The following is a 13,908-nucleotide window of genomic DNA, read 5'->3' as shown; positions in this document are numbered from 1 at the left end:
AAGATGATATTGATATGAGTGTTTCAAATCAACCAACATAATGTCCAAGATAAATGTGACGAACTAATGTATGGGGGTCAATCCCCCAGAAAACATTTGTAGTGCCATTAATCACTTATACGTTTTCCTGGTTACAATTTAAGTCTGTTAAAAAAGCGATTCAAACAATCAATTATTCACACTATACATAATGTAGCCTGATTACGACCCTTTTTTGTGTATGTAAATGTTCCATAAATGTGAATTTATTAAAAATAATTCTTTTGATCGTACTTTAAAGAGGTTCTGAGCTAAGTGACCAAAGTCACATTTAACTTTTTTACTCACCCAACATTTGTATTGGTTGACTTATAGTCATTGTTGGTTTGTTTCATTCGTTGAAACGTTAAACTTTCTTTAATGTATTGTTATCAACGCACACGCTTAATAAATTAAATTAATATAAGGGGAAGAACAAAATGGATCCGTCGAGAGAAGATTATAAAACCTGCCTTATATTTAGTGAAGTTGCATGAATTCTATTGAATCAATCATTACTGTATACCAATGTGAAAGTTACTCTCCTGGTCTTGCGACGTTTTCGTGTCTAATGTCTGGCATGTCAAGTCCCATTCGCTGCCATATCTCTCATTATTGCCAGGCCTATCTCCCGTTATGTCTTAAATTTTCCATATAAAACAATATTAATTAATGATAGTTAATTGATGAACTAATTGTTTTTTTTTTTTATTGATTCATGTGTTGTCATCAAAAGTTTCAACTTGATCCGAGAATGAGAAGTGGGAGAAAGATTGGGACCAGACAGACAGACAGACAGACAGACAGACGGAGTGATGTTTAAAAAAAAAGGTATAGCGAGTTGAGACAAATGGGAGAGACAAGAAGTCCCTGCTTACCAAAATGTGCATTTAGTTCAACATGAGACCTGATCTTCTCTAAGACAGACCAGTGTTGTTTGGTTACATGATCACTATTGCAAATGTATTTAACTTCCAGTCTCTTTCTCTGTTTATAGAGGCGTCGCTAGTGATGGCTATTTGGGGGTCTGATGCTAATTGGGGCCTGATGCTCAAGGGCGTAGCTAGGAATTTTCCATCGTTTGGGAGCCCGGTGGGCTTGACCTCTTTGAGGGCCCCAGCATTTTGCTTAATATTAAATTTTTAATGTAAAAAAAAACACTCATTTGGGGACCCCTCTCAAGTGGAAGCTCACCCCCATTCATTTGGGGACCCCCCTCAAGTGGAAGCTCACCCCCATTCATTTGACTTCGTTTTTGAGTGCTTATCTGAATAGAATAGTATCTTAGTTTTTCAATGTTTGCTGTCACCAGACAGACTTCCGGCAAACTATAGTGAATAGTTTAAAAAACAACACCCTGTCAGACATTCAATATTGTTTACTTCAAGATGAGACAGACAATGATTTATCTCAAAGGTACTATCTCCCACACAGGTAATGGTGTTAGGCACAGACCAAGGCGTTTAGTCAGTGCTTTGACCGACAATAGCTTCTGGTTAATGATATGATGTTTTAAATCCCACAGAGTTGTTTGCCCTGATCTTACACATTCAGAGCTTGAGATCTATAGGGCAAAGGACGTGAAGGTAATATGTTTCTATGGCTCACGGGTAACGAGGATGTCATGCACAACGACCAACCGCCATAACTTTCCACAATTAATATCAGGTGGACTCAAGGCAAGATTCGTTACCTCCTTATAAAGCCAATATGTCCAGATGTTACCTCCTTATAAAGCCATTATGTCCAGATGTTACCTCCTTATAAAGCTATTATGTCCAGATGTTACCTCCTTATAAAGCTATGTCCAGATGTTACCTCCTTATAAACCTATTATGTCCAGATGTTACCTCCTTATAAAGCTATTATGTCCAGATGTTACATCCATAAAAAGCCATTATGCCCAGATGTTACATCCATAAAAAGCCATTATGTCCAGATGTTACCTCCTTATAAAGCCATTATGCCCAGATGTTACATCCATAAAAAGACATTATGTCCAGATGTTACCTCCTTATAAAGCCATTATGTCCAGATGTTACCTCCTTATAAAGCTATTATGTCCAGATGTTACCTCCTTATAAAGCTAAGTCCAGATGTTACCTCCTTATAAAGCTATTATGTCTAGATGTTACCTCCTTATAAAGCTATGTCCAGATGTTACCTCCTTATAAAGCCATTATGTCCAGATGTTACCTCCTTATAAAGCTATTATGTCCAGATGTTACCTCCTTATAAAGCTAAGTCCAGATGTTACCTCCTTATAAAGCTATTATGTCTAGATGTTACCTCCTTATAAAGCTATGTCCAGATGTTACCTCCTTATAAAGCTATTATGTCCAGATGTTATCTCCTTATAAAGCTATTATGTCCAGATGTTACATCCATAAAAAGCCATTATGCCCAGATGTTACATCCATAAAAAGCCATTATGTCCAGATGTTACCTCCTTATAAAGCCATTATGTCCAGATGTTACCTCCTTATAAAGTTATTATGTCCAGATGTTGACCCACGATTCTGAATCTATTTTGCCCAGATGTCGCTCTATGTTTCCACAAGCTACTTTCCCCAGATGTGTCTCCATGATTATAAAGCAACTTTACCTAAATGGTACTATATAATTCTAAAGCTAGTATGCCCAGATGTTGCAAAAGGAATTTAAAGCTACTCTGCACCGATGTTGCCCCCTTATAAAGTTACTGTGCCCAAATGTGTGCCCTATGATTTAAATGCTACAATGCCCAGATGTTGCCCTATGATTTAAAAGCTACAATGTCCAGATGTTGCCCTATGATTTAAAAGCTACACTGCCCAAATATTGCCCTATGATTTAAAAGCCACAATGCCCAGATGTTGCCCTATGATTTAAAAGCTACAATGCCCAGATGTTGCCCTATGATTTAAAAGCTACAATGCCCAGATGTTGCCCCATGATTTAAAAGCTACAATGCCCAGATGTTGCCCCAGTACTCACGTTTCTTATCATGAATCAGTTTGATGCACATATCATTATCCAATGGGAACTTGTCACACTTCAACATATCCGGCCAGTCGAAGCCAAACGCCTTCATATTACCAACACAGTTGGCCTGTACTCCTTCACAGAGGGACCTGCAGAAGACGAGGAACGCTTGGTCACTTTACAGTAGTATACGAACAAACGGTCAGTTTACAAATAGTACATGGACAAACGGTCAGTTTGCAAATGAATATAGGGATAAACAGTCGGTCAGTTTGCAAATAGAGCGGGAGAAACAGTCGGTCAATTGGTCAGTTAACAAATACTACAGGGAAGAACAGTCAGCTAGATGGTCAGTTTACAAATAATACAGTGAGGGACAGTCAGTCAGTTTACAAACAGTACATTGAGGATCAGTTGGTCAGTTTACAAATAGTACAAAGAGGACTGCTTAAATAAAATGTATTATATATAGACATTCATACGTTAGTAAAGGAGCAGGACACAATTATTGTGTGTTTTCTTTCTTGTATCTCTCCCCAAGCTCCACCCTCCTGGTGCACATTTCTTTGATTCAACTTGTGCAGAGCGGTGCGATTGATTTCAAGAACGCGAGGACATACACGAGCAATGACTTTGAGTGAGAAATCTGACAGCTTGAATGACGGTCTCCCATGTTTATCGAATGGTGATTTTGATATATAAATTACAATCTATTCAAATTTTAATCTACATGAAAAGTTCTATGCTCTGTTTCGATGTTTGTGGTCGAATGGGAAAGAATAAATTTGTCAAACATCACACGGTAAACCAGGAACACAGACTAAAAATGCAAAATACCTAGGAGTAATAATAAATGACAAAACTGTCACGGAATCCACATATTGATGAAACTATTTTTAAAAAAGCATTAGGGTTTATTAAAAGAAATTTCTATTAACCAAATAAGAACAGAAAACTAAAATGTTATTTAACCTTGGTTAGGCCAATAATAGAATATGCATCCTGAACACAAGAAAACATTAAGAAACTGGAACAGACACAAAATAGAGCATTTGACTAGAATAACACCTTTAGTAAAATCACTAAATTTAGAAAGCCTTCAGGAGAGAAGACTCAAAAGTAAAGTAGCAATTATACATAAAACACTTAGACATAATCTTTAAATACAAAAACAAGATCTAATAAAATACTCTGAAAGACACAAAGATAAAGGCACATTCCTCGTTCCATATGCTAAGACAAATTTGTACAAATACTCCTTCTTCCCTAGTGCTATTAGAGCATGGAATGGGTTGCTTGAGCTAGCCAGGAAAACCAGTGACTTGACAGAATTTAAGTCATTGGTTAACGTGCATGACTAAATGCATGACGCGTAGGACGTAATCTTCTTTTTTGAAGTAACGTCTGTATTGTATAAGATAAGATAAGGGCAATGTGGAAATGATGCAATAACTGCTGGAAATATGAACACAATGTTCCTAGACAGTCAAGGGAGGCAATGAGTGTGTTGTGAAAACAAAATCCGTGGACTAGATCTCATGGTAGAAGCACCAAGAAGTTGATGAAGTTGATAAGTGTTGATACCTCAGACTTTGATCCTGGATGTATGTTGTTGATGCTGAAGGAATGATTCATTGATATAATGTTTACTTTATGAACTAAACCAATAGTATTTAGATATAATGTTTACTTTATGAACTAAACCAATAGTATTTAGATATAATGTTGACTTTATGAACTAAACCAATAGTATTTAGATATAATGTTGACTTTATGAACTAAACCAATAGTATTTAGATATAATGTTGACTTTATGAACTAAACCAATAGTATTTAGAGAATTTAGTTTCGAAAATAAAGCAGATGGCTGCCTGGCAATGTAGAATGCGCAACGAATTGTTGTCACGCGTCCAGAGGTCGAATCTACCAGCTGTCAGCCCCTGTTGTCTTCCTGGATATTTGGGCTAGCCCGTCAAAGCAGAACGTGGAAAACTTTCAAGTTAATTCAAGACAACTATCTACAATTTTCTAGCGGACTTTTGGTTAATTAAATTGAATTTTGATATAATTAAAAAAAAAAAGTATATGATTGGTAACTTTTTAAATTATTTTAGAAATGCGCTACTCAGAATATCAAATAACAGAATGGATTTCGTAAGGTTTTTTTTAAAAAAGGCCCACATGCAGCAGACACTCACCAGCTTGTATCATAGACACTCACCAGCTTGTATCATAGACACTCACAAGCTTGTATCATAGACACTCACCAGCTTGTATCATAGACACTCATAGACACTCACCAGCCTGTATCATAGACACTCACCAGCTTGTATCATAGACACTCACCAGCCTGTATCATAGACACTCATAGACACTCACCAGCCTGTATCATAGACATTAGCTAGCCTGTATCATAGACACTCACCAGCCTGTATCATAGACACTCACCAGCCTGTATCATAGACACTAGCCAGCCTGTATCATAGACACTCATAGACACTCACCAGCCTGTATCATAGACACTAGCCAGCCTGTATCATAGACACTCACCAGCCTGTATCATAGACACTAGCCAGCCTGTATCATAGACACTAGCCAGCCTGTATCTTAGACACTCACCAGCCTGTATCATAGACACTCACCAGCCTGTATCATAGACACTCACCAGCCTGTATTATAGACACTCACCAGCCTGTATCATAGACACTCGTCAACCTGTATCATAGACACTCGTCAACCTGTATCATAGACACTCGCCAGCCTGTATCATAGACACTCGCCAGCCTGTATCATAGACACTCGCCAGCCTGTATCATAGACACTCACCAGCCTGTATCATAGACACTAGTCAGCCTGTATCATAGACACTCACCAGCCTGTATCATAGACACTCACCAGCCTGTATCATAGACACTCACCAGCCTTTATCATAGACACTCACCAGCCTGTATCATAGACTCTCACCAGCCTGTATCATAACTCTAAAAATCATGATCGTAATTTATCACCAGGTGGCGTGTGTCGCGATTTGAAGTAGATCTAGTATCGTCTGCAACTAAACCTATCAGCGCCATTGGAAATCACATCGTTGACTTTGTGCTGACATGGCCCGCCTGGCCCACCGAATTTCATCGTTCACTTTGTGCTGACATAACTGGCATGGGCCACTGTCTGTTAACTATCGTATCGAACCTCCTATTTTATTGTTGTTTTGTTCTTTTTGGCTTTTTTAAATTTTTTACTACTTTGTCTCTCTGTGTTATATCTTAGACTTTGGGTGTCCGTATTACAAACCAGAGATACCCACGCAATGCAAATGGCAGATGTTAATCAAAACGAATTGACTCATGAGTCACTTATGACTCGAAATTATAATTAATCTTTTTTGGTCTAATCTTAACATGTACATTACGTATGCAAATCAAATCAAAAGACTCTGTTGTTTTTTTTTTGTGCTGCGTTGTTTAACAAAACTTGACAATAGCTTTAAACCTTAAAATGCCCAAGGGTTGTCCCCCATTTGTTTTCTTTCAGTAGAGAAAAGCCTCCATTGTTTAACTTAGGATTTGTCTGTAGATAAGTTCCCAGTGATTAGGATCATAGCGCATTGAGGAAGCTAAACACAAACGATGGGTAAAAATAGTATTAATCACACAGATTTATTCTTGTTGTTGTTCTAGATCTAGTACAAAGCATTGTTTTCTGTTTATCTTGATAAAATACGATGACGACAACAGAGAATTTAAATGTCCAAATGTCCAGTATAGTAGATATGAAGAAAATAACTTAGGCATAAGAACTGCATTGTCAGCTTGTTTTGAAAATAGTAGTTTACAATTGTATGCATAATTCGCATAGCCTACTTAGTATTAAAACTAAAAGAATACTGCTTTCGGGTGATCATAAGTAGCAAGTTTACATCATACTATTTTGATGTTTGCAAATAGTAAAATCTTAAAACAGTCTTTGGGGAAATAAAATTTCCAATACGCTGTTCATTTCTTTTTGTTTGTTTGCTTAATTCTGAGCATGAAAGAAAGATTGACAGCATAAAAATCCATCCACGGAGGCAAGTATATATAAAAAAACAACTGTTCATACATTTGACATCCTTCACAACATCCTCCGATTAGCTTGTTGAACTATTTGTTTCAGAAGGTTTGAACGTTGATTGGCGTAGTTAATTTTGGCTACAAGAAACAACTTTATTTGCTCATGTTTTGACAGCCAGATCAAACCAATGTCTGGCTCATTCTTCTAGTGCGAGTTACTGTGCAGCAGAGTGAAAGTAGGTCTACATCCTTGAATCTGAGGCCAACAAGTTTCTATTCCTTTATTACGTAACTGTGTACGTGATGGATTCAAAAGAATTGTGATGCCATTTCAATAGAAGCGAGATGTTTGAAAAAAATGTTCTTAAAGTTTCACTCAAGTCTTCACAAAACAGGAACTAAGCGTTTATATGATTCGTAGTTTTGAGAACTTCATTAGATCATACACTGTCTCGTATGGCAAAAACTATTTCTAGTTCATATATTTGAAATCTATAAACGAGACCGCATCACAGGTTCCGCATCACAGGTTCCATGGGGGGGGGGGGGGGTGTTCTAGTTTCACTATTAAAATTGTTCAAAGTAATAAAGACAAATGTACATTTGGAGTGACCACACTAAGAAAGAAGAAAAAACATGGCGTAGTCAGCCATAGTGTTCCGAAATTGTACGATAATAGGATGAGCTTAGATTTGCTTTCAATTTTTTTTACTAATATTTTTTAAAGTAAATCTACTATATTTTACATCTATATTCTAGTACCAGAAGGTGATCTAAATCTAGGCTGGATCTAAAGAGTTCTAAATCAGAAGTCGAAGTCTAGTATTTGATCTAGAAGGCCATATAATGATAATATAAAAAAATAATTTCTAAACGCATGAATTCCCGCTGGCAGAATAGATAAATACATATAATCAGCCATCTGACTGTGTCAAAATCACGTGTTCGATACTCGCTTGGAACCAAATGTAATAATTTTTTTTCTTATTATATTTTAAGATGTAATAATGGAGGTATTGTCTTTTTAAAAAAATGTATTTTTAAATTTTATTTTTTTTGTTAATATTTTAAATATTTTTCTTCTTGTCGACTGGTATGATACACTCTCTATCCTCTTCCACCAATGTTGCATCGAATAATTCAGAGTGGCATTAGCAGCTTGTTGTAAATAGACACTTGGTGGAAATTACTGGGTGTGGTATTTTAAAAAGTCACTAAAAGTCTAATCACCTAGATGTGTCTATAAAATCATTACTTTCTGAAAGAACTTCCCAAGAAAACATGTGGAAGAGTGGAAGCCAGTAGCAGGATGTCAGAGAATGGAAGCCACTATCAGGATGTCAGAGAGTGGAAGCAGGATGTCAGAGAGTGGAAGCAGGATGTCAGAGAGTGGAAGCAGGATGTCAGAAGGACCACAAACTAAAAAAAAAAGTTTGTATTGAGCTGAAGATAAAAAAAACCCACAATGTTGGAAGGAAGGATGTTGGGAAGACGAGACAATGAGAATGTGGCCGTGAGGTAACACGGAAGACGAACCAAGGGCTGTGTTTATCGCGGGTTGAAGGGATTGTTTCTAGACTCCGACATGTCGTGCTGACCTTTAGGAATAGGATTAGACTAGTGAGAAAACAAATGAATGCTATGAGAAATACACCCATGATAGTAGCGTTTTATTTTCTTTAAGCCAGAGGCGTTGTCTTCAATTTTGAAGATTAAGAATGTTTTCAGAGTTTCACCTGATCACACAAACGTAGTTGCGACCTGCATGAAGACAAATGTCCGCCCCAGTTCTATTTTTTAAGTTTTCCTTTCGTCGTCTGAACCTGTATATAAAGCAAGGGATTGTTGTTTGGACCTAAAATGTGTGCCCACTGAGTGCTCTCCAACTGTCTCTTTCAGAGGCCAACTGCTCCCAGATACTTTTCTCTATGCAAGTGAGGGCGAATGGCGACTGCTGAGATATTCCGGGGGCACCTCTTATACGAACTCTTCTTTAAACCGCTCGCCGAAAAAAAAAGTGGCCTGTGGCCATCCCCCATATGGGATGGGTGTCCTAAATAGCGCAGCTGTCGAACGGTAAGTAGTGCTTCTATATTGTCAACACTGGTCCCCAGCAGAACATTTACTTTTGTAAGATAGTCATGCCAGCGTATGCCCATTATGAAATGAAGGCATCTTTGATGGAAGAACCCTAGATATACTAGTCACTAGTCGATGACACATGAGTTTCCCCTATACACACATTTTGAAAATGTATTTATTCCTCTATTTCATTCTCGTGGGAGCAGCACACTCCCTTGTCTAGTTGAAGCAGCACACTCCCTTGTCTAGTTGAAGCAGCACACTCCCTTGTCTAGTTGAAGCAGCACACTCCCTTGTCTAGTTGAAGCAGCACACTCCCTTGTCTAGTTGAAGCAGCACACTCCCTTGTCTAGTTGAAGCAGCACACTCCCTTGTCTAGTTGAAGCAGCACACTCCCTTGTCTAGTTGAAGCAGCACACTCCCTTGTCTAGTTGAAGCAGCACACTCCCTTGTCTAGTTGAAGCAGCACACTCCCTTGTCTAGTTGAAGCAGCACACTCCCTTGTCTAGTTGAAGCAGCACACTCCCTTGTCTAGTTGAAGCAGCACACTCCCTTGTCTAGTTGAAGCAGCACACTCCCTTGTCTAGTTGAAGCAGCACACTCCCTTGTCTAGTTGAAGCAGCACACTCCCTTGTCTAGTTGAAGCAGCACACTCTCTTGTCTAGTTGAAGCAGCACACTCTCTTGTCTAGTTGAAGCAGCACACTCCCTTGTCTAGTTGAAGCAGCACACTCCCTTGTCTAGTTGAAGCAGCACACTCTCTTGTCTAGTTGAAGCAGCACACTCTCTTGTCTAGTTGAAGCAGCACACTCCCTTGTCTAGTTGAAGCAGCACACTCCCTTGTCTAGTTGAAGCAGCACACTCCCTTGTCTAGTTGAAGCAGCACACTCCCTTGTCTAGTTGAAGCAGCACACTCTCTTGTCTAGTTGAAGCAGCACACTCCCTTGTCTAGTTTCACCTTTCGCTACGTTATGGATAATGCCTATATGAAATGTGTTGATGTCCGTAGGTTGATTCTCGACTTCAAACAGTGTAGAAGAGTTACAAAGCATTTGTCCTAAAGACAAAACAATGACCCTTAGGACTTGTAGTAGATTCAGTATTTAAAAGGCTTATATTAATTAAAATCTAAAGAAAAAGAAAATCTAAATCGACCACCTGCGGACAATGGTTATGCTTGCCCTGGATGTTACAAAATATGTAGGTCACAGCTGGGACTGCACAGCCACGGGAAATGCTGCATTTCTCACTAATCTTCGGACTCGAAGACTAGCCTTATTAAGAAAATGGTTTCTATATTCTTCCTTGAACCATACCGAGGCTTTGTGTGTGTGTGTGTGCGTTTTACACGTAAATAATTGTACAGATACAATAACAAATGTTTGTGTGTGTTACAAGAGAAACCATTTCTTTTCACTGAATATCGTTCTTTAAAAAAAAAAAGGTCAGTGTTCAGGGGAAGGGGGGGATATTCCTGAATTATGAAACTGCAGGTAGATCTAGACTTTGTGTCCAAATTGTTTTGAAGATAAGACAGACACAGTAAGACAGACACAGTAAGACAGAGGATGAGTTGGCGAGCTAGTCGTGTTAGAGTGATCCCCCCCCCCTTTCCACTTGGCTCAAGTGGATAATGAAAAGAAGTAAGGCCAAGAGAATTATGGGATTGTATCTGAAAGTGAATGCACATGAAATAAACTAACACAAGCCCCAAATTGAGGTCTACGTACGCATAGCATAGGAATACAATAGCATAAAGATGTGTAGTTCAACTTTCTCAAACTTCCAATACTAATCTATAAGTAAGACAAGTTTTAGCGAGAGGCCGGGAGATTAAAATCAAAACATACTTTGGAGGTACGGAACGGCGCTAGAAGAATGCGTAGCTTTCCTATTATTAGATTGTGCGTCCATTAGAAGTTTGTTAATTATACAAATAGTTCTATACGTCTTTTTGGTTTTCTATCTCATGCATGAAACCCCATCTTGTGAGACACCTCTTCTTGTGAAAGAATCCCATTTTGTGATAGACCCCCACCCATCTTGTGAGACACCTCAGTCTTGTGAAAGAATCCCATTTTGTGATAGACCCCCACCCATCTTGTGAGACACCTCAGTCTTGTGAAAGAATCCCATTTTGTGATAGACCCCCACCCATCTTGTCAGAGACCTCAATTCTACTTGAGACTTTTGGTGATTTGCCCCTTCTTTGGAGCGGTTTCCGTTTAGTTCTGGTGAGCGACTCCGCGTCTTGAAAAAAAAAACAAAAAAAACGCAAAAACTCGAGACTTTTGAAGATAGGTCTTGCTTGACCTCCGGTAGCGCCCGTTCTGTTCTAACGTGGTATAATTGCGAAACAACTTTTAAAATCCCCAAGAAATAATACAATGTAGTTCATCTCCTGGAAATGTTACATACATTATACATATCAGATTCAAAGTTGGAAACAATAATGTAAACTCTGCTGCCAACTTGCACTGTTTTTTCATCGCTTTAATAATGTGTAGAATCTGTAGTCTCGCAAAAATCTACCTCGAAGTGAATTTCTCCTGCAAATGTTGCAATAAAAGTGTTCAATCTAGACTCCATAAATCTAGACAACTCCCCTAATCTAATGCATAATCAATGTCAATTTTCGAGGCGCAGAATGACGAATATAAAATATGAGGAGGTTTTTTTTTGTGCTGTTTTTCGAAGCAAGAGATGAAAGCTCGTTAGAGAAAAACCTGGTCTATTTGTAGAACGAAACAATTTGGCAACAGCCGAGTGTTTCACAGGGAACATCCAGCAGCGGGAGAGGCGGGAATATAGACAAGAAGCAGACGTCACAGAAATGAATGCTGGGAAGGAGGGAAGGAAACTGATAAAATTATTTTATAGCATTTTTATCATATTTAATTTTAAATTTTTTATTTTTTTTTGGCAATCGACCAAGGAGCTAGCTTGTTATAGATGAATAAGGTAAACTGACGAGAAAATAAACAGTATAGGCGTACATAATATTTACTGACAAAAAACAAACTAGAAATGGAAGAAAATGGCGGGTCAGAGAGTCGTCACTTGCTCAGATCTGAAGCACGTGACAGGATACAACTTTTGATGCTCAAGTGGTTTGACTTGTCACAAGGCTCACAAGACTTGTAGAAACCTTCCTACAAGAAACAGTACCAGGAAAAAGAAGTTTAAGGCAAAGGGAATGATGGGAATACAACATCATGGAATGGCATTTCATCGTGTGATGCTCTGACGAGGGAAGAGAGCAGAATGGAATGGTGGAAACCGGTCATTAGAACACCCGGGGTGCCCTAATAGTCCATCAATATAAATCGATTTAAATCAATATAAATCAATATAAATCGATAGCGCAATGTGTTGTTTTTTAGCGGCCCAACATAACCAACACCCTGTACGGCAGTGCTGAACAACTGAAGAAAACAGCACACTTTTTTTCCTTGGCACAGTCTGCAAAAGAGCTCACAGCTCAGCAGCAATAAAGCTGGCTAGAAGAAGAAGAAGAGGAAGCGGCCCCCGAAAGGGGAAAAGACGCTATTAGTTATGTGTGAAATGTCTGTCCGTCTGTCCGTCCGTCCCGTTTAGATCTCGTAAACTAGAAAAGATAGTGAAAATCCGACATCACAATATTTTAGACCATTCAAAGTTCTGATGCAACGGCTACTTTTTTCTTTTCTGAAATCGAAAAATCTAATTTTTTAAATCACTTATGCAAGCAGTTTTTTAAAGAGAAAAAGCTAATTAGTATGCATTATAAGTTAGACCTAAATTAAAACGAATAATAATCTTGTAAAAAGCATTTTCTTAAAAATTTTATTACAGCGGAATTTTTTTTTTTTTTTTTTTTTTTTTTTATTCAGGATTTGAACAAGCCTTTTCAAAAACAATTGCATCAATTATAAGACTACAGTTAGGCCAGGAGAGGCGCTGTAGTTGAGCGGTAAAGCTCTTAACGTCCGAACCGGGGTCCCGGGTTCGAATCCTGGTCAAGACTGGAATCCTTGGGCGCCTCTGAGTCCACCCAGCTCTAATGGGTACCTGGCATTAGTATGGGAAAAGAAAAGGCGGTTGGTCATTGTGCTGGCTACATGACACCCTCGTTAACCGTAGGCCACAAAAATAGATGAACTTTACATCATCTGCCCTATAGACCACAAGGTCTGAAAGGGGAACTAGTTAGGCCAGGTTCACATCTAACTTTGCATTCACCTGCATCTATCCTTTGATCTGCTGGACCGTTGGGGCACTACACAAGATCTGTCAACCTTCTTTCTCCATTCTTATCTCTCATTTGTCTTTGATATAATTTCATTCGGATGTTCTTTCTGAAAATATTGAAACCTGCCTGGGTGGACCACTTCGGGGGCCGATTTTTAGTTGGTGTTTCCACACAAACTGTCTTTGTAACCTTGTTGTTTTTTTTTTACATTTGTTTAAAAAAAAAATAAAGGGATATATTTCCATCTGCTCTTAATCCTAAGGATGAGCGGTGGCTGAGTGGTAAGGTGCTCGGCTTTCGAACCGACGATTCCTGGTTCGAATCCTGGTGAAGACTAGGATTTTGAATTTAGGGAGTCCACCCAGCTCTAATGGGTCCCTGACATTAGTTGGGGAAAAGTAAAGGCTGTTGGGCGTTGTGCTGGCCACATGACAGCCTCGATAACCGTGGGCCACAGAAACTGATGATCTTTACATCATCTGCCCAATAGATCGCAAGCTCTAAAAGAGGAACTAAACTTACTTTTACTCTTTAGTCCTAAGTGAAGTAACTTTTACTAAGC

General features: G+C 38.7%; 1 protein-coding gene across 3 annotated transcripts in view; it reads right to left on the bottom strand.

Annotated features, from left to right (window-relative positions):
* Positions 1 to 13,908, bottom strand: part of LOC106065558 (secreted frizzled-related protein 1-like) — a 107,406-nt gene that overhangs the window by 50,676 nt on the left and 42,822 nt on the right. For all 3 annotated transcript variants that reach the window (XM_056043115.1, XM_056043117.1, XM_056043116.1), the window contains exon 3: positions 2,995 to 3,131. In XM_056043115.1, coding sequence (XP_055899090.1) covers positions 2,995 to 3,131 — 137 coding nt within the window. The remainder of the gene's footprint in view (positions 1 to 2,994; positions 3,132 to 13,908) is intronic.

Source organism: Biomphalaria glabrata, chromosome 10 (assembly GCF_947242115.1).
Source record: "Biomphalaria glabrata chromosome 10, xgBioGlab47.1, whole genome shotgun sequence".
Classification (NCBI taxonomy): domain Eukaryota; kingdom Metazoa; phylum Mollusca; class Gastropoda; family Planorbidae; genus Biomphalaria; species Biomphalaria glabrata.
This window is presented reverse-complemented; position numbering and strand designations above follow the sequence as displayed.